This window comes from Aptenodytes patagonicus, chromosome 7 (assembly GCF_965638725.1).
Source record: "Aptenodytes patagonicus chromosome 7, bAptPat1.pri.cur, whole genome shotgun sequence".
Classification (NCBI taxonomy): domain Eukaryota; kingdom Metazoa; phylum Chordata; class Aves; order Sphenisciformes; family Spheniscidae; genus Aptenodytes; species Aptenodytes patagonicus.
The window spans coordinates 28,489,501-28,507,608 of NC_134955.1; the positions used below are offsets into that span (position 1 = coordinate 28,489,501).

The 18,108-nt window shown below is 46.2% G+C and overlaps 1 protein-coding gene across 3 annotated transcripts in view; it reads left to right on the forward strand.

Moving 5' to 3' along the window:
- Window positions 1-18,108, forward strand: part of LRP4 (LDL receptor related protein 4) — an 83,802-nt gene that overhangs the window by 53,795 nt on the left and 11,899 nt on the right. For 2 of the 3 annotated variants that reach the window (XM_076344526.1, XM_076344528.1), the window contains exons 4-24: window positions 423-536; window positions 983-1,099; window positions 3,610-3,738; window positions 4,075-4,194; window positions 4,325-4,450; window positions 7,339-7,464; window positions 7,913-8,047; window positions 8,216-8,341; window positions 9,385-9,615; window positions 9,918-10,074; window positions 10,437-10,654; window positions 10,979-11,155; window positions 11,740-11,865; window positions 12,608-12,816; window positions 13,450-13,531; window positions 14,193-14,298; window positions 15,273-15,474; window positions 15,802-15,991; window positions 16,244-16,375; window positions 17,048-17,188; window positions 17,908-17,994. In XM_076344526.1, the coding sequence (XP_076200641.1) occupies window positions 423-536; window positions 983-1,099; window positions 3,610-3,738; window positions 4,075-4,194; window positions 4,325-4,450; window positions 7,339-7,464; window positions 7,913-8,047; window positions 8,216-8,341; window positions 9,385-9,615; window positions 9,918-10,074; window positions 10,437-10,654; window positions 10,979-11,155; window positions 11,740-11,865; window positions 12,608-12,816; window positions 13,450-13,531; window positions 14,193-14,298; window positions 15,273-15,474; window positions 15,802-15,991; window positions 16,244-16,375; window positions 17,048-17,188; window positions 17,908-17,994 (3,051 nt within the window). The remainder of the gene's footprint in view (window positions 1-422; window positions 537-982; window positions 1,100-3,609; window positions 3,739-4,074; window positions 4,195-4,324; window positions 4,451-7,338; window positions 7,465-7,912; window positions 8,048-8,215; window positions 8,342-9,384; window positions 9,616-9,917; window positions 10,075-10,436; window positions 10,655-10,978; window positions 11,156-11,739; window positions 11,866-12,607; window positions 12,817-13,449; window positions 13,532-14,192; window positions 14,299-15,272; window positions 15,475-15,801; window positions 15,992-16,243; window positions 16,376-17,047; window positions 17,189-17,907; window positions 17,995-18,108) is intronic. The other variant, XM_076344527.1, reaches the window with a different exon arrangement.

Below are 18,108 nucleotides of genomic sequence, written 5' to 3' on the forward strand. Positions count from 1 at the left end.
TATTAATTCCTTTAAAAAGAGGCCTGGATTGCCTTTTTTCTGTGCAGGCGTCTCTTGAGCCTGGCTTGGGGCTGTGCTAGAATACCAGCACAGGGTGGGTGTCTCCATCTCTCTGTTCCAGGAACTTCCTCCAACCAAGCACAGGGTGGGTGCTCCATCTCTCTCCAGGAACTTCCTCCAACCCATGTTCTCAAGTTTTAGAGCCTGCTGTACTACTGACTTGCGGATGGAGTGGGAGAGAGACACTCAAGAAATCTCACAGTGTCCCTCCTGGTATTGTTAGGGGAAGTGAAATCAGCTCTCCAACATTGCCGTGTCCTTGGAGGACGATGTTGCTCGATTTGTAACATGTCACAGATTTGGTGTTCTGCAAGGTAAATTTCTTGCCTTGCCTTCACCTTATCTCCATTGTGTCCCTGCAGCTCCACGGGAGTGTGAGGAAGATGAGTTCTCATGTCAGAATGGATACTGCATCCGCAGCCTGTGGCACTGTGATGGTGACAACGACTGTGGCGACAACAGCGATGAGCAGTGTGGTGAGTAATGTGGCCCTACAAATACTGCCCTGCCAGTGCTTTAAAAGGGGTTGCACAGACTCCAACCTGTGCAGTTCCAGGATCCGCTGAGCATGGCAAGGGCTCGCAGCTGGCTTGTCTGGGCTGGGCTTGTGGGATATTCCATTCCCAGGGCTGGCTGCTTGGGATCTCGGGCTGTGTGGCTTACCTGCCAGGCAAAAATCACTTGAGGCCTGTTGTTCCTTGACGTACCACTGTGAAGTCCTGCAGATTCCTTTTGAATCCAGCATTCTGTGTCAGTTAAATGAACAGTGATGGTTTTGCTCAGGCACTGCATGACATGGGTATGTATGGTTTAATGAGCAGTCTTATTTGTGGGTGCCCTAGGAGCTTCAGGAGCATGGTGCAGTTGTTTCCTGGGTACTCTGAGGAAAGCCAAAGCTTTGTTTGCGTTGCTGTCTCTGCAGATATGAGAAAGTGCTCGGAGAAGGAGTTTCGTTGCAGTGACGGTAGCTGCATAGCTGAGCACTGGTTCTGTGATGGTGACACAGACTGCAAGGATGGCTCGGATGAAGAGAATTGCCGTAAGTGCTCTCCTTGCTTTGTAACCACAGGAAATAGCCCTTTGGACTGGCTCCTGTCTTGGAGTTTGGCATGTTTTCTGCAGCAGAGATCAAAAACAAGTTAGTCCTGCCTGTACTGGCAGCTATGCTGCCTTCTGTTGCCTACCCCAGAGGGCACAAGAGAATGATGTCTCTCTTGTGTTACCTCACAGGCATACTTCGTCTGTGCCTGGCTCTTCTCTGTTCCTTCCCATGGCTATGTGACCTTGAGTCAGAGCAGGAGGCTTATGCTTTACTGAATACAGCTCTATATAAAACTGTAGGAGTTGGAGGGCAGGGGGGGAGGGGAGAAAACTATTCCCTCCTTTTTCCTCTTGTCTGATTCCTGCCTGAAATTTCTGGGGGGCTCTGCCCACTGACAGCATCCTCAGGGACTGCACGTCCCCAGCTGGCACACTGCAGGGGCTGCCTGCCTGACCAGCCTCTCTTGACTCAGACGCTTTATGCAGGACGTTGTCCGAAAAGGGCCTATAGGACAAGTTAGCTGGAAGCTGATGTGACTGATGGGGAAGGGGGGCTGTGACAGCCCACAACAGTTGTTTTCTCCTCCACCTTCACAGGCTTGTAGCAAGTGGGACAGGAGTCTATTATGTTCCTTCCTAACCCCCACTGCCTCTCTCCCATGTCTGTGAGTTCTGTCAGTGTCTGTGGAAGTTGCAGTGGTCCCTTCCCCCACCCTGCTCTCAAAAGCATTTTGCAGAATTTGTTCTAGATAGCAGGAAACTTCAAAAGGCTCTGGGAGGGGGATCAGGGCCGCCAGCTCCTGAAGGGCAGGGGGAGTGGATGCATGGGGGAGTTGTCTTTTATCTCTCCAGATAATGAGAGTTGGCAGGGAGCCAGGGGCTGCAAACATTTCTAAGCCAGGAAAGGGCTCTAAGAGGAAGCCAGCCTCTCTCCCTCTCCTTTCCCCCTCTTACTTTCTCGCTCCCTTGCCTGTCGCTTCCCCGCAGGCCATGAATAGGCCCTTGGGAAGGGAGGGGAAATGTTTCAACCTTGGCTCCTATGGGAGTGGAGGGGCACCCAGAACTGGTGCCCCTGCTTCTCTGAGCTGGAATGCTTCTCCAGTCCTGGCTGGCAGTTGTCTCTATAAGGCATTTTAAGTAACTCACTAAGAAGCTCAGTCTGGCTAGCTCCCTTTCTCTTATCTTCCTCCATGTGGTTGTCATCTTTTCCTTATCTCCAATCCTGCTTGTCATTCATTTAGGACAAGGTGGGATTATACTGTTCTATTTTGTGTGGTTTTTCTTTTTTTTTTTTTTTGTGTGTGTGTGTGTGTTTCTTTTGGGGGTGTGTGTGTTATAATTGAATCATACTACATGAGAATTTAAGTCACTGAGTTGATTTGCTCCTCAAGGAGACCCAAACACTCCTTTCAGGCTCCTTTGGTGAGGCAACACATTAACACACATTTTAGTATCCAGCCACTGGGTACTCACTGAACTAAAGCTCTTACTGCATGCCTGCAGGCTGTGCCCACTACTTCAGATTGGAAAGGCAGGTGTAGTTCACTTCCCAGACTGTCAGTCTTTCTTTTCCATTTTGTTTAATGGATTTATTTTCAGAGCTCCTCAGTTGGAAGACTCATATGCCTGAAACATGCAGTTCATTCTCTGGACAGTATGAGAAGAGGTGTCAGATTCTGTTGTGCGGGACTCAAAATAGTTTTCATCCCTTCCCGCATAGTGTACTGTTGAACAGAGAACAGTGGACAAATCCTTGACTATAAGTTTGCTGGGCTTTGCCCAGGGTCATCTGTCTGGCTGTGCTCCTTACTGATAAGGCACGGTTTGTTTTGGCGACAGCTTGAGAGGAAAGGGAGGGGGGAAATCCTCAAAGGTCAGGTGCAGACCTGGGCACCTTGCTGCTTGCTTGCTTCCTTTGATCTTCAAGTGCTTATTTTTGTTAAAATTTTAAAGGAATCATTCCATAGTTTAACCTTGCATTCTGACACGCCTCAGTCCTTAATATAGAGCTACCCCAGAGGGTATCTGTATTTTTCTATCTGTTTTTGTATCTACCTTTTTCAGGTTTAATAAACAATTTAAACACTTTCTGGAGGGCACTAAGACATAGTGTCTCAAGCATAAGACAGAAGGTGACATACTCTTGGATCCTTTGTGTTGCTTTCCCATCAACCCTTCCTTCTTCATAGCTGTTTCCTTCTCTAGAACTTAATGGCTCTTGAAAAGTTACATCCTATGTAATTTTTTTTTTTTTTTTTTTTATATTTTTAGTGGATTGTCTGCATGGGTGTTTTTATATATAGGTTTAACATGCCCCTCAGTGAAGCACAAACAGCATTCAAGTTCCTCTCAGTAATACAAGTCATGCAGCGATATGCAGCAATGGCTAGTAATTTCAAACACCTTTCCATTGAATACTCTCTAGTCTGTTATTAGACTGAGAAGGTTGCATCTAAGCTGGATTGTGCCCTGTCACCTCAGGCATTTTTTCTTTGATTCCCTTGTTAGCATCAGATGTTCCAGCTGCCACCTGCAGCTTGGAGGAGTTCCAGTGTGCATATGGACGCTGCATCTTGGACATCTACCACTGTGATGGCGACGATGACTGTGGGGACTGGTCTGATGAATCTGACTGCTGTAAGTTAGTGCAGGGTGATATACTGGTCCAAGCATCTGAGTTGCAAACCTAAATGGATTTTGCATTGGCTGGAGAGGGGTTGCAGTGTAGACAGCAATCTTAATTGTTCACACATAAGCTGGCTCTTTATTTATTTTTTTAACTTGGGAAAGTGAGAATAGTGATGGGAACTGTGTAGTCAGTACACTTCTGCATACAGGAATTAAAGCAGTTTCCAGGAGCAGTCTATTCTGGACCAAGTTCCACAATAGTGGAGTGTAAGGGTGGTGCTGAGGGGCTTTGGGGATGTTACACTGGTCTGAGTTTGCTCTTTATATTCTTTACCATCTCTGCAGCATCTCATCAGCCTTGTCGCTCTGGAGAGTTCATGTGCAACAGTGGCTTGTGCATTAATGCTGGCTGGAGGTGTGATGGAGACTTCGACTGTGATGACCAGTCAGATGAGAGGAACTGCAGTGAGTGCTGGGAACTGGTGGAAGCGTTCAGTTTCTGCGGATGCAAAAGAGTGTTTGGGACTGTTAGCTTTGGAATTGGGTCTCTTCTGATCCTTCTTGCTCATGTACTGTTCTTTTTCTGGTCCCTCAGCTACATCTATGTGCACAGCTGACCAGTTCCGCTGTAAGTCAGGGCGCTGTGTCCGTCTGTCCTGGCGTTGTGATGGGGAAGATGACTGCTCTGACAACAGCGATGAGGAGAACTGTGAGAACACAGGTTTGGCCTGCTGCCTTGCTGCTTATACCTAATGTTTCCATCCTGAAGGTAATAGGTAGTGAAGTCTCTTTTGGATTGCTTCACTGAGTTCAGCCTCGAGTTTCTGTCCTTCCCAAAGAATGGGATCTATAGGCTATCTCATACGCTTGCAAACAGGTGCAGGTCTGTGTGCTTAAACGAACTTAAGTGATGGTGTTTTCTGGTCAAATATCAGATTCCTTTATCTTCCTATCCTGTCCCTACACTATGAATTACCACAGAGCTCTGAGACTATTCCATTCAGACTTGGAAACATTAATAGTGTGCAAAGTTGCTGCCTTTGTCAAATGGACTAACTCATGCCTTCTAGGTAGTTCTGGATAGCTTTCATTGCCTTGTGAAATTGCCAAGCAATTCTAGCAGGCAGTGGAATCAAGAAGAGCATTTTGTGGAATTGAAGGATAAAGCCTTTGTTTTAGAGGTTAAGGATGTCAGCTTCCCCCTTAGATATTTGCTCAGGAGTCTTTCTCTTTCTAGTAATCATTTTGCATATAGCCATTCTTTTATATAACAGTGGTTATGGAGAAGAGGAGGGTTTCAACAGACCCTAGTGTTATGGTTGTCCTGGTTTCAGCTGGGATAGAGTTAACTTTCGTCCTAATAGCTAGTATAGTGGTGTTTTGGATTTAGGTTGAGAATAATGTGATAACACACTGATGTTTTAGTTGTTGCTAAGCAGTGTTTATACTAAGTCAAGGACTTTTCAGCTTCCCATACTCTGCAAGTGAGGAGGTGCACAAGAGCTGGGAGGGAGCATAGCCAGGACAGCTGACCCAAACTGGCCAAAGGGCTATTCCATACCATATGACGTCATGCTCAGTATGTAAGCTGGGGGGAGTTGGCTGGGGGGCGGTGACCACTGTTCAGGAACTGGCTGGGCATCAGTCGGCAGGTGGTGAGCGGTTGCACCACTTGTTTTTCCTGGGTTTTGTTCCTCTCTCTCTGTTGTTGTTTTCCTTTTCATTACAATTTATTATTATTTTATTTCAATTATTAAACTGTTCTTTTCTCAACCCACGAGTTTTCTCACTTTTGCTCTTCTGATTCTCTCCCCCATCCCACCGGGGTGGGGGAGGGTGAGCTGTGTGGTGCTTGGTTGCCGACTGGGGTTAAACCACAACATGATAGGATTCAAGGAATGTCTAGAATCTTCTATTTTCCTTAAATCCTTCAGGATGTCTGTAGGCCTTGTTGAGGAATAGTGTGTACTGGTCCATGAACTCATCCCAGTGAGTGGAGCCCAGCTGCGCATACTGACCCTTCTGGATCAGTGTATTTTAAACAGTGGGTTTAGGGGGTGACAAAAGGGATTTGTGAAACTGTACCCCTTGTTTGGGCCTGTTGAGGAGGGGAGAGTGGGTGTTCTACAAGGACAGCTGAGCTCAGAGGACCTGGAGAGGAACACTTTGTAGCCATTTGAGAGCAGCTGCTCTAGACTGGTCAGCTGTCATGAGCACCAGTGTGCAGGAGCTGGTGATGATCCTGGAAAAAGCAATTGTACTTAAAGACAAGCCAGTAACTGTGTTTCCTCATCCTAATAACAAAGGTATTTAGAAGTATTGAAAGAACAGTTGCCACCCAGAAGCCAAGTCAAACTTCCAGAGCCACTGAAATTCAACCTCTCCACCTCAAGCCAAACCCAAGGTGGTTGAGTACAGCTATTGTTACTGTAAGGTTAGTTTTGCAGTTCTGCATTAGGTCTATGGTGATAGTCAGCAAGTAAAAATTAACTCAGGGCTTCCAAGCAGCATGTGTACTGGCTCATCTAAGCAAAATAGTGTGCTGTCTCAATGTCTGTAGCAAGAGTTAAAATCCTGTGTCACCTCTTGGATTTAGAGCAGAATTATATTTTTATTGGCCATAGAGAGAGGATTCCTAGAATACTAGGAGATCAGCTGATGTAAGGATCATTATGTTCGATACGACAAATGCAGTCCAAGTTTCAGAATCCTTAATATAAAGCATTCCTGTGCTCTGAAAAGTGAATCTGCATGTGATTTGGTTTTATGTTCCCAGCTGGTGTGTCTGTTAGTTCCTATTTGTACTTGTTGTTAATCTCACAACTACCCTTTTCCATGCTGCTTACAGGCAATCTGCCAATCTAATTGTTTCTTTGCTGATAACTGTATTGTCCTGTTGTCTTCCTAGGATTATCAGAGGGTGATGATTTGGAAACCACTAACCAAGCCAGCTTAAGAGGTACAAGAAATAAGAGGCAACAGGACAGTGCATTTATTGCTCAAGAAACAATCAGATTGGCAAAGTCCCTACAAACAGTATTACTTACAAGAATTCTGTAGAGTCTCCCTGCCAACAGCAGAAGTTGAAGTGTGTAGCTCGTGTGAAATCCTGTTGCCTGAGCTCAGATTTCAAGGATGCATGTAAATCTCATTCCAAGTCCATCACAGTGCAGTTAGGGCTGGACAAGACGCTCATTCCTAGGCAGGTTTAAGATCCAGAGCCGTGCTGGGATGACATATCAGATGATTGAAGTGAGGAACTGACTCCTCTCTTGCACACGCTGAGTAGGGCTGTGAAATCTGGAACCAAAGGGAACTAAGCCAGGACCTTCCAGTCATTCTGAGAGAAACTAAATAGCTGAACTTCCCAATAAAGCAACACTGAACTCAGTCTGGAGGAGAGTTCACAGGCCTCCAAATCAGCATAAAGATATGTGGAGCAGTAAGGAGTGCCAGATGAGATGAATTGAAGGAAAGAGGAAGTCATGGATTTGTGCTCATATGTAAAGTTTGTAACAAATCTTAGAAAATGTTCTGTATCCTTTTCTTCACCATGACTGTTCCATCAGTAAGCTGTGGTGTGCTTACTTTCCCCTTCTTCTATTGCAGGGACCCCTCAGTGTGCCCCAGACCAGTTCCTGTGTGGGAACGGGCGTTGTATTGGCCAGAGGAAGCTGTGCAATGGAGCAAATGATTGTGGAGATGGCAGTGATGAGAGCCCGCATCAAAACTGCCGTAAGTTCTCCAAGTTCAGTCTTAAACATAAATGGAGGCACTGTGATGTGTGGGAGTCTATCTGGTGTTGCTGAAGAATGTGTGTAAGGAAGAAAGCCTGGATTGTGATAATGGGAGAGAGTTGAAGACTGAGGAAAATTACCTTGGTGGTTTTGCCAATTACATACTGCAGACAAGGAATAATGAGGAGAAGATTATGATCGCAGGTATCAAAGTTTGTCTGCAGAGATAGTGAATCCTAAAAGCATATTATTCTGAGTTTCATTGTCCCCTTTGGTTGTGGCCTGCAGGGGAAAGTTCTGACTGCGAAGAGGCAGCTTCCAGCACAGCCTGTGTCCTCCCCCTCTTGCTCAGCCTGTTCTGAAGGGCGACTGCTGCCTAACAGCTGAGGACACAAGCAGCTGCCTTGTGGTTTCAGCTCAGTTATCTTCACGTGTTCCTTTTGCAGGTCCACGAACAGGGGAGGAGAACTGCAATGTCAACAATGGTGGCTGTGCTCAGAAGTGCCAGATGGTACGAGGGATGGTGCAGTGCACCTGCCACACAGGTTACAGGCTCCTGGAAGATGGCCGATCATGCCAAGGTGGGTTTTTGGAGCAGTAGCCTCCTCCCTGCAGCTTTGATGTGCTTCAAGTTGATGGCTATGATAGGGTGCAAATCAGAGCATGAAAGCAGAAGCAAGCTATCGGTGAGATTGCCTGGCTTGTTGATGATCTAATGGTAACTTTCTCCCTTTGTCTGTAACGTGCAGATGTGAATGAATGTGCTGAGGAAGGTTACTGCAGCCAAGGCTGTACCAACAGTGAAGGAGGCTTCCAGTGCTGGTGTGAGCAAGGCTACGAGTTGCGACCTGACAAGCGTAGCTGCAAAGCTCTAGGTAAAGAGGAGTTCAACCTTATTCTGGTGTGTGTGTGTTGGTCCAGTTCTCATGATTTTGTCTCTAATGCTTCATTGGCAGCATTATGCTGTTCACTAAGCCAACATGTGAGGAAAAGGAAGTACCTGGATTTGTATTAGATATGCCCAGGTTGTTGGTGAATGCCTGTGAAAATTTTGTGTGATTTTTGACCATGCAGAGGTACTTCGCTGTTCCTTTCCCTGCCAGCAGGACAGCCCTTGCCTTCTTTTCCTAGTCCCTTGTCATTCTTGGTGACCAAGACCCTGGGACAAAAACAGCCTCCTGCCTCTGTCTCTGTTCAGGAAGTGTCTTAACCTTTCCAGTCAGTGAGGTTGTATCACACCTCCTTGTGGTTTGACCCTTGATGCTGGTCACCAGTCCTGAATGCTGTGAGTGGCTGCTGTACGGACATCTGCTGTTTTTTAAGGGCATCTGTACACTTGTTTAACTTTATTCCTCAGCTCCTCTAATGTAGATGCTGAGGAATTAGAAATTCCATTTAAAGAATTAAGATTTCATTAGGAATTCCCCTAATGAAATCCATAAAGGCTATTGATCTTGTTTTTATTTTTGTTTTTATTTTTATTTTCTTTTTCTCTGCAGTGGAAGTACCTGCTGAGTTTGTATCTGGCTGAGGCAGATTTTAACTGTATCTTGTCTGTGGTAGAAGATGTGGTAGAGCATGTGTGTTTGTATGGCTAGGAGATGGATATAGGAAAAGGAAACTATAGACCGGCTGCCTAGTGGTATGGTTTCAGAGGCTGAGGTGAGGCGGGCTTAGGTGGGACCTGGAATGATCACTTCTTGCTGAGTGAATGTTTGCCAAAAGGTTTAAAACTGCTCATCTTTGAGTTAGAACTGTGTATCGAGGATGTGAAAACAGCTCTCTGAAGTGTTTTGCACTTGGGAGTTGATTTCTTGCTGCCAGTACTGCAAAACTATGTTCTGGGACTTGGTGCAGAGGGAATGGTAGGCAGGACCCTGTCAAAGTACTCTAACACTGTCTTCCCATATATTCTCAGGGCCAGAGCCAGTGCTGCTCTTTGCCAATCGAATTGATATCCGACAAGTGTTGCCTCATCGCTCAGAGTATACGCTGCTCTTGAACAACCTGGAAAATGCCATTGCCCTTGACTTCCACCACAGCAAGGAGCTGGTGTTTTGGTCTGATGTCACTCTGGATCGCATCATGAGGGCCAATCTGAATGGTAGCAATGTGGAAGAGGTGGTTTCCACAGGGCTGGAGAGCCCAGGTGCGTCACCACAAAAAAGGCAAAAGCCTGGGGACTGACCATGATGTGAGAAAAGGGGTGGGTGAGTGAAGAAAAGCAGGTACCCAGCATTCAAAATGGAGTGCATCTCCCCATGCAAAGGGGATGGGTTGGAGGGAATGGGTGCGAGATCAGTGTCTCCCTGGAGTTAATCTTGACTGACGGGGGAAGAGACAGGAGGACTGAATTGGGCCTCTTCTGAGGCTGAGAGGGAAAGGGAACTATTTTTCTGAGCAGATCCTGCTCCTGGTTTCATTCTGTGCTTAATTCTCCCCTGGAGATAGGTGGACTTGCTATTGACTGGATCCATGACAAATTATACTGGACAGACTCTGGGACATCTCGAATTGAAGTAGCAAACTTGGATGGCACTCACAGGAAAGTGCTTTTGTGGCAGAACCTGGAGAAGCCCCGAGCAATTGCCCTACATCCTATGGAGGGGTGAGTGAAAACTTAGAACCCCAGTGAGTCCTCCATGCAAGTGCTTCCAGGTGAACACTGAAAACCCCATCCTTGCTCACCAAGGCTGCCTCTGGGTTCAAGCCTTCGTTTGGTACTACCAGTTTGGGGAACCTGTCAGTGCTGGGGGCCTTCAGACCCTTAATCCTATTCTGGGCCTTTCAGGTTTCACCAGCCTGAAAGTGCTGGGTGTTACCTTGTTGGCTGTCATTTCTCCCATGGCTGTGACCCAGTCTCATGCTCGAGGTCAGAGGACTGATACTGTTTTGCCCTGATAGGGAGTGATGCTGAGTGCAGTATGTGGGATGTGAGTTTTCTAGCCTGTCTCTCCCTGCCTCCTCCAGCACTATCTACTGGACTGACTGGGGCAACACTCCCCGCATTGAGTATTCCAACATGGATGGCTCTAATCGGCGCATCATTGCGGATACGCACCTCTTCTGGCCCAATGGACTGACCATTGACTATGCAGGACATCGAATGTACTGGGTGGATGCCAAACATCATGTCATTGAGAGGGCTGACCTTGATGGGCAGAATAGGAAGGCTGTTATTAGCCAAGGTAAGTAACAGGGCTATGTAGGGGGTGTGCTCTCTGCAGTAAAGAAGACAGAGTAACACAATGCTACTCTGAGTTTCAGAGCCACTGGCTCCTGCTTCTATGCTTGTCTCCTGTTCTTTCACTGTGGGATGAAATCTGCCACTGCTGAGGGATGGGGTTTGCTACCCAGTCTTCGGTAGACAGGAGAGAGGAGTTGTTTTGTGGATTTGATCGGGTTGACTGTGGCAAGGCCAAACGGGCAGTGGAAAGAGCTTTCCCTTGTCTCCCTGCTAGCCTGAGTCCTGTTGGACCTGATTATATCCCTGTATTGGATGTCTATTACAGGCCTCCCGCACCCATTTGCTATCACCGTGTTTGAGGACAGTTTGTACTGGACAGACTGGCACACCAAGAGCATCAACAGTGCCAACAAATTCACAGGCAAGAACCAGGAGATCATCCGCAACAAACTCCACTTCCCTATGGACATCCACACACTGCATCCTCAGCGCCAGCCAGCAGGTAACTGCAGAGAGGGTAGAGAAGACCCATTTGAGCCACTAGAAGATCTGCTGCCACCCACCACCCTGTAAAGCAGGGAGATGGCAAGCCCGAACCCAGCATATCGACACATCCACCACCTCCACCTCTGTCCAGAGCTGCCGCAGAACTTGCTCCATCTGGCAGTTCAGTTGAGGTCCCTCAGCCCCGGTAACCTGGTGTTAGGTGTTACCACAGCTCCCCCTGCTGACACGTGGGAGTGGAGGCTTTTCAGTAAGAAATACTTGTGGCTTGTTTATGCAAGAGCTGTTTTGGGAGGGGGAAAAAACCCATAAGTGGGCACTACTAATGACTGACACCTCCCTTATTCCTCTTCAGTTGCCATAATCTGCTCTAGAAGTGGATTGAGTTAAATGCTTTGTCTTAAAATTGAGCCCTACAAGTGCGGAGTTAGTGCTTTAGTTTATACGTTTCCTTATTCTCAATTAACTTCTGAGTAGACAAGTTATCTTATCCATGTGGGTCTTGACACCGTGACTAGTGTTTTTCCTCTTTTCTTTACTCTTTGCTTTATGTGTGGTTGTTTTTGTCTTTGGCTACTTGAGCAGGGAGAAACCGTTGTGGGGCCAACAATGGCGGCTGTACTCACCTCTGCCTGCCGAGCAGCAAGGATTACACCTGTGCCTGCCCCACAGGCTTCCGCAAGATCAGCAGCCATGCCTGCGCCCAGAGTAAGTGAGGTGGGACCACAGCCTGCATGCTCAGATGTTCAGCGGGTGGCAGAGGGTTGGCAATGGGAGTAAGCAGCAGCAGTTGCTTCCAAGGAGATGCAGCTGGATAAACTGAGTTAGTAGTATTAAGGGCCCCACCAGAGGATGCTTCACCTCTTTAATGCATTCCACTGTTGTGCATTCCCATTGCCGTCACTAGGCTTGATGAGTGGGGATACAGAGAAGCTCCATCCTTGGGTCCTTATTTCAGGGCTGCTTTTGGTGCCATGCTACCTGTCACAGCTGATTGTTTCCCTAAAGCTCCCATAGGAGCTGTGTCAGTGATGAACAAAAAATTCAGTCCTCTTGATTGCCACAGTTTCTCTTGGGTTGCAACCACTTGGAAGAATTAGGCCAACTGTCTCCTAGATTCTCAAGAGTGGCATAGCTATTTGATTTGGAGGGAGGTCTGTGCCATTCTTTGAAGAATATGGTTGACTTTGTTCCCTCAGCATAGGTTACCCCCAGGAGACAGCTCCCTACTACGCTTCCTGCTAGTCCCTACTACTACTTCCCCCCCTGCCCACCCACCCCACCTACCCTCCTTGGTGATATTTTGCTACCAATAAAATCCTGGGCTGTGACCTGCCAGTGAGAGATGATATAAGTGGTTAAGGTTGGATATAGCAGGGAATTGTCTGTGTCTATCACTGTGTTGTTGAACTTAGAGAAATTAAAAGAAGACCTTTCGACCTTTGATCAGGTCTTGACAAGTTCCTGCTTTTTGCCCGAAGGATGGACATCCGTCGGATCAGCTTTGACACAGATGACCTGTCAGATGATGTCATCCCCCTTGCTGATGTTCGCAGCGCTGTGGCTCTAGACTGGGACTCAAAGGATGACTATGTCTACTGGACAGATGTTAGCACTGACTCAATCAGCCGAGCAAAATGGGATGGATCGAGCCAGGAGGTACAGTGTTAACTACGTGTGGAGGTCATCTAGCCAGGAGACTCCTTGAGCATCAGATTTGAAGCCGCTGGGATACACTGGCCTTCTAAGGAGCTGCAGTTCATGCTGGATTTGTTATTCATTAGTTTGCCTAGTTCTGGCTCAGAAGAGCCCTGAGATGACTGAACACTTCATACACAAGTTTGGTGTATGTTCCTGCTTGTATGGAAAACCTTGAATTGGGACACGAAGCATGTTGATTTACAAGCTGTGGTCTATTCCTTTGTTGTAGCCCTAAAATCTGAAAGGAAGAAGTATTAAATCCTCTGTTATGTACTACATTTGGAACAAGAGCCACGCTCCTTAGGAATGCTTTTTGCACATGCCCTTAGGCTAGTGTTGCTGTAAATGAGGGGAACAGAGTTCAAAGTTTGGAGTTGCAGTTTGAACAGACATGAAAAATAGATGTTTCTCCAAATGTAAGACTTTTTTGAACTTCTAAGTCCTTAATGCTCTCTCTTGTATGGCATTGCTCTGCTTGGGCTTTTGCCTTTTGAAAGTTAACATTGTTTGTGAATAGGTAGTGCATTGGGCAAGTGCTTTCTCCCTAAGGTCTAATCTCACTAAAGATTTTTTCTTTTCGTTTTTATTTAGGTTGTGGTGGACACCAGCCTGGAAAGTCCAGCTGGACTGGCAATTGACTGGGTCACCAACAAGCTATACTGGACTGATGCAGGTACTGGGATCCTCTGCTTTACCTAGGCTTCTGTCTTCCTTATTAGTCATGAAAACTGAAAAACAGCTGGGTAGTTCTATCTGTCTCATTTCAAATTTGTCTGTTTCTGTCTAGCAAAAAATGGAGTTCCGTCTCGTGTGCTTCTAACAAAGTGGGAGCAGAGGTGGCATCCTTAGTTTACTTCTCTTTGCAGTATCGCCAGTACTAATTCTGTAGAAAGGTTTATAGTAGAAATCAAGCACCGCTGTTGTCTTGCTGCAGAGCTTGTGATTGTGTGTGTTTACATATCTTCCAACAGTGTATCTTGGGGTGCAGCAGGTAGTATTTGGAGGATGTTCCCTGCTGGAGAGTCATAGTTCAGAGAGATGTAAGGAAGGTGATTCTCTTCTAGCTGTTCTCTCATGCCTATGGAGATACCTTGGGAGCTCAGGAAAGAGCTGGTTTGCATTCATACAGGACTCAGCACCAGTGACAGCCACAGAGGTGACTTGAGAGATCTAATGCAAGGTGACACTTTGAGCCACGTTTCTTACCTGTCTTCCAGCTATGAACAGAGATAGATGGAGGGGAAGAATGCATTGTTGTATGGATGTTTTTTGGCTTAGCTCTTGCGATTCCAGAGGTCTTTGATATCTCTCTTTCTCTCTCTTGACTTTTGTAGGAACAGATCGGATAGAGGTCTCCAACACAGATGGGACCATGAGAACTGTTCTAATCTGGGAGAACCTGGACAGACCTAGAGATATCGTGGTGGACCCTGTTGGAGGGTGAGAGATTCTTTCTTCTGGGATGACATGGCAATTCTTGCATATCTAAAGATGGTCAGGTTCCTTGGTTTTGTGCAATTGTCTTTCTCTCTGGTGCCATTGTTCTACATCCTGCCAAAGACTAAAATTAGAGACCTGATTTTTGGATGCTAGTGGAACAAGATAAGCAGGGATAATTGCCTGTTGTGCTGTAGAGCTTGCAGGAGCTGGCTGGTGATTTTATTTGTTTATCCTGGGGACATAATAACTAAAGATGTGGTACAAAAAATGTTGAGAATGAGGCCATCTAGGTATTTTCTATTTCTTTATTTCACATCTCTGTTGAATTTGTATTCAGGCTCTCTGCTTATGAACTAGAGTTCAGTCAGAAGGATCTCCTCAGGTAAATTACTGCTGATCTCAAGCAAGCTGTAACATTAGCGGCCTCTTGGCTTCAAAGCACTGTGTCAGAGTATTGAGGGATCAACTCTGCCATGGAAAGCAAACCTTGAGTAACAGATACAAATGGTTTCAATAACGGATTTTGCTTCTGAATCATAAGACCTTGTGGAGCTGGGGATAGGGTGGATAGGAAGAAGGTTGCCAGCTGTTGCTTTAGAAGCGTGAAGGTCTTGAATAAAAGTGTGCTGTTCTTTCCTTGAGTGGATTACTGGAAGACCGATGCAGCAAGAGTATAAAGGGCCAATGGTGGAGACTGGTAAATGGTTAATTTTTAGGCCTTGAACTATTATCTTGAACTTTTTCCTCCATGTTGTAATTAGGCCAGCACGTGGGCAGTAGAAGGTATATAAATTTGAGTATGATCTTAGGTACATTACAAGAACCCAAGACTGGACATGAGTACAATATTAGTCTAATGCTGCTTCCTGCTAGGGCCTGAAGGCACCAGGCTCTCTTGCTTCTCTGTAACACTGCCTGGCCATAATGGCAGTGAAGGAGTGTGGGCCTTCACTTTTGTCTGGGCTTGTGTTCAGGTTCATGTACTGGACTGACTGGGGAGCCAGCCCAAAAATTGAGCGTGCTGGTATGGATGCCTCAAACCGCTTGGTGATCATTTCCTCCAACCTGACATGGCCTAACGGCTTGGCCATTGACTACGAGTCACAGCGCTTGTACTGGGCAGACGCAGGCATGAAGACCATCGAGTATGCCAGTCTGGATGGAAGCAATAGGAAGGTAAGGAAGCCATCTTTGAGGAGGGAGTCTGGGAGCCTGAGGTATAAGTCCTAGAGCACAGAGTGCTGATGGCCCCTGCCTCTCTTTCCAGTTGAAAGTGAAATCTCCAAATCAAGACATGCTGAGCTGCTTTCACTGGGAGAGAAGAGCTCCCTTTCAGTTGCAAACTGTGTGTGAGGGAACCTCCTTTTGAGGGCTAACGTTGCCCCATTGCTCTCCTTTTGCTGTGACTGTACATTATGATGTTGAGAGGGGGCAAGGGAAGCCTCTTCCCCTTAGTGACTTCTTAGTAATGTTTTTTTGGGGGGCTGGGGGTAATCTGACCAGGTGCTGATTGGGAGCAATCTGCCTCACCCCTTTGGACTTACTCTTTATGGCGAGAGAATCTACTGGACAGACTGGCAGGCCAAAAGCATCCAGAGCGCAGATAGAAGGACTGGTCAGGCTCGGGAAACGCTGCAGGACAATCTGGAGAATCTTATGGATATTCATGTTTTCCACCGGCACAGGCCACCAGGTACAGAGCTCGCCCCAAGCCACACTGAGCTGCGAGCCTGCTTAGGCTCTGGTATGTGGCACAGCTCTCCTGCAAGGAGCTGACCTATCTGTCAGCTCTTGATGCCTTAAGTCTCTGGGTGGAATATGAGAGCATGAGAATAACTCTCGGCTTGGTATTTAAGGGCATTCTAGAATGCATTTCTATAGCGGTTGCACCCCTTTTTTGTGCCTGTGCTACTGGCTTAGGGATTTCTCATCCTCTTTCCTATAGTACGTACAGCGTGTGAAGTTAGCAATGGAGGCTGCAGTCACCTGTGCCTTTTGGCACCTCTTCCAAAAGGTTACAGCTGTACCTGCCCTACTGGGATCAACCTGCAATCTGATGGCAAGACCTGCTCCCCTGGTGAGTCCTCTTTGTAGGATCCTTCATTGCAATTTTGTATCAGAGCTACATTTTGCTCGTGCCTTGTTAGAGAACAAAATTCACTTTTCTGTGCTTAACTGCTTTACCCCTTGAAAAACCAATTTGATGCCTGTACCTTCAATTTGACTGGGAATTACTATGAAGAAACTTTTACTGATGATTGATGTAGAAGAAATTTTTCTTGAAATTATGTTGGGCAACTAAACCAGATGTCACGTTTTCCCCCATACTTTTGCCCTAATCTTGAGGTGGATTCTTTTTTAACTACAAGGTGCTATATTCTTTAATAGGTCTGTACATACTCCTCCCATGGACCCTCTTTTTGAGGATTGTGGAAGGCACTTGGCTTCAGGCCATGGTACATTCACTTTTTCTCCTTAGCAGGAAAAAACTGACTCCTAATTACCATTTCCCACACATATTAGCAGAAGTAACTCTTCTATGGGTGCGCTCCTTTTCAACTTGGATGTAAAAAAGCATTCAATAACGCTCAGTAAAGCTTTTGTACACAGACTCCCCATAAGCCGAGATCTGCCTGAGACTTCCCCTTTTCCACTGAAGTGGGTGTCACCTCCAGAATGTTCAATAAATGATGCCTACAGTTGACTGAACTTGTTCCTTGCTGATATATGTCCATTTTCAACTCTGCAGGAATGACCAGCTTTCTGATCTTTGCCAGAAGGACTGACATCCGGATGGTCTCTCTGGATATTCCCTACTTTGCAGATGTTGTCGTCTCAGTCAATGTCACCATGAAGAACACCATTGCAATTGGAGTGGATCCTCGTGAAGGTCTGAACTTCTTAGTATTTCCGACTGTCTGTTTGAAAGGAAACAAGTGACTTCATATCTAAATGTCTGAGTAAAGATCCAGGCACAGATCTTGCTGTAGGTTGTGAATTTGAGTAGGTTTTTTTTCTAGTATGTGCTGCAAATATTCCTTTCCAATCAGGAAAGGAATGTCCTTATAGGAAAACAGAGAACCCCAACTATGTGGAAAAAGCTGCCTGCTATATTGACTGAGGTTCCTGTGCATTTTGGATTTAAGAAAGCTTTCCTCCTGCTGAAGCCTTTTACAGCAGTAGAGCTGAGACTCTGGCTGTTCGTGTATACTAAACATCTGATGCTGTGCTGGATGTAAACCCACTGTTGTACAGTAAGGTAGATGATCTGATTGCTGTCCTCTGGGACATTTTGAGAAATCAGATGTGGGACTCTATACTACTGATAATGTGTTATATGTTCTCTGGCCTTGTGTAAATGTCAGAGTGCCAGTGCTCCTACATATTTTGGGGAGGATTGGAACAAGATAATTTGTACTGTTTTATCACTCTAGCTTAATGGTCTTGTACTGCTGTTATTCCTGTGCAGTCAGATCTGTTTTGAATGGTGTAGCTGGTAGTCAGAGACCTGGATCTGTTTTTTAAGGATTTTGCTGTTTGGTTGTTGGGGTTTGTTTTGGTTTGGTTTTGTTGTGGTTTTTTTAAGTTTCTCTTTCTTCTTCCACCCAGGAAAGGTTTACTGGTCAGACAGCACACTGCGGAAAATCAGCCGGGCTGCCCTTGATGGCTCACAATTTGAGGACATCATCACTACAGGTAAGAGAGATTTTGGCCTGGGAGCCTCTCGCCTTCATGCAGCAAGAAAAGAGAGATTCTCTGGTACCCTGGTAGAAAAATCTCTAAATTTTCGGTGGAAGGGCAAGCAAAGCC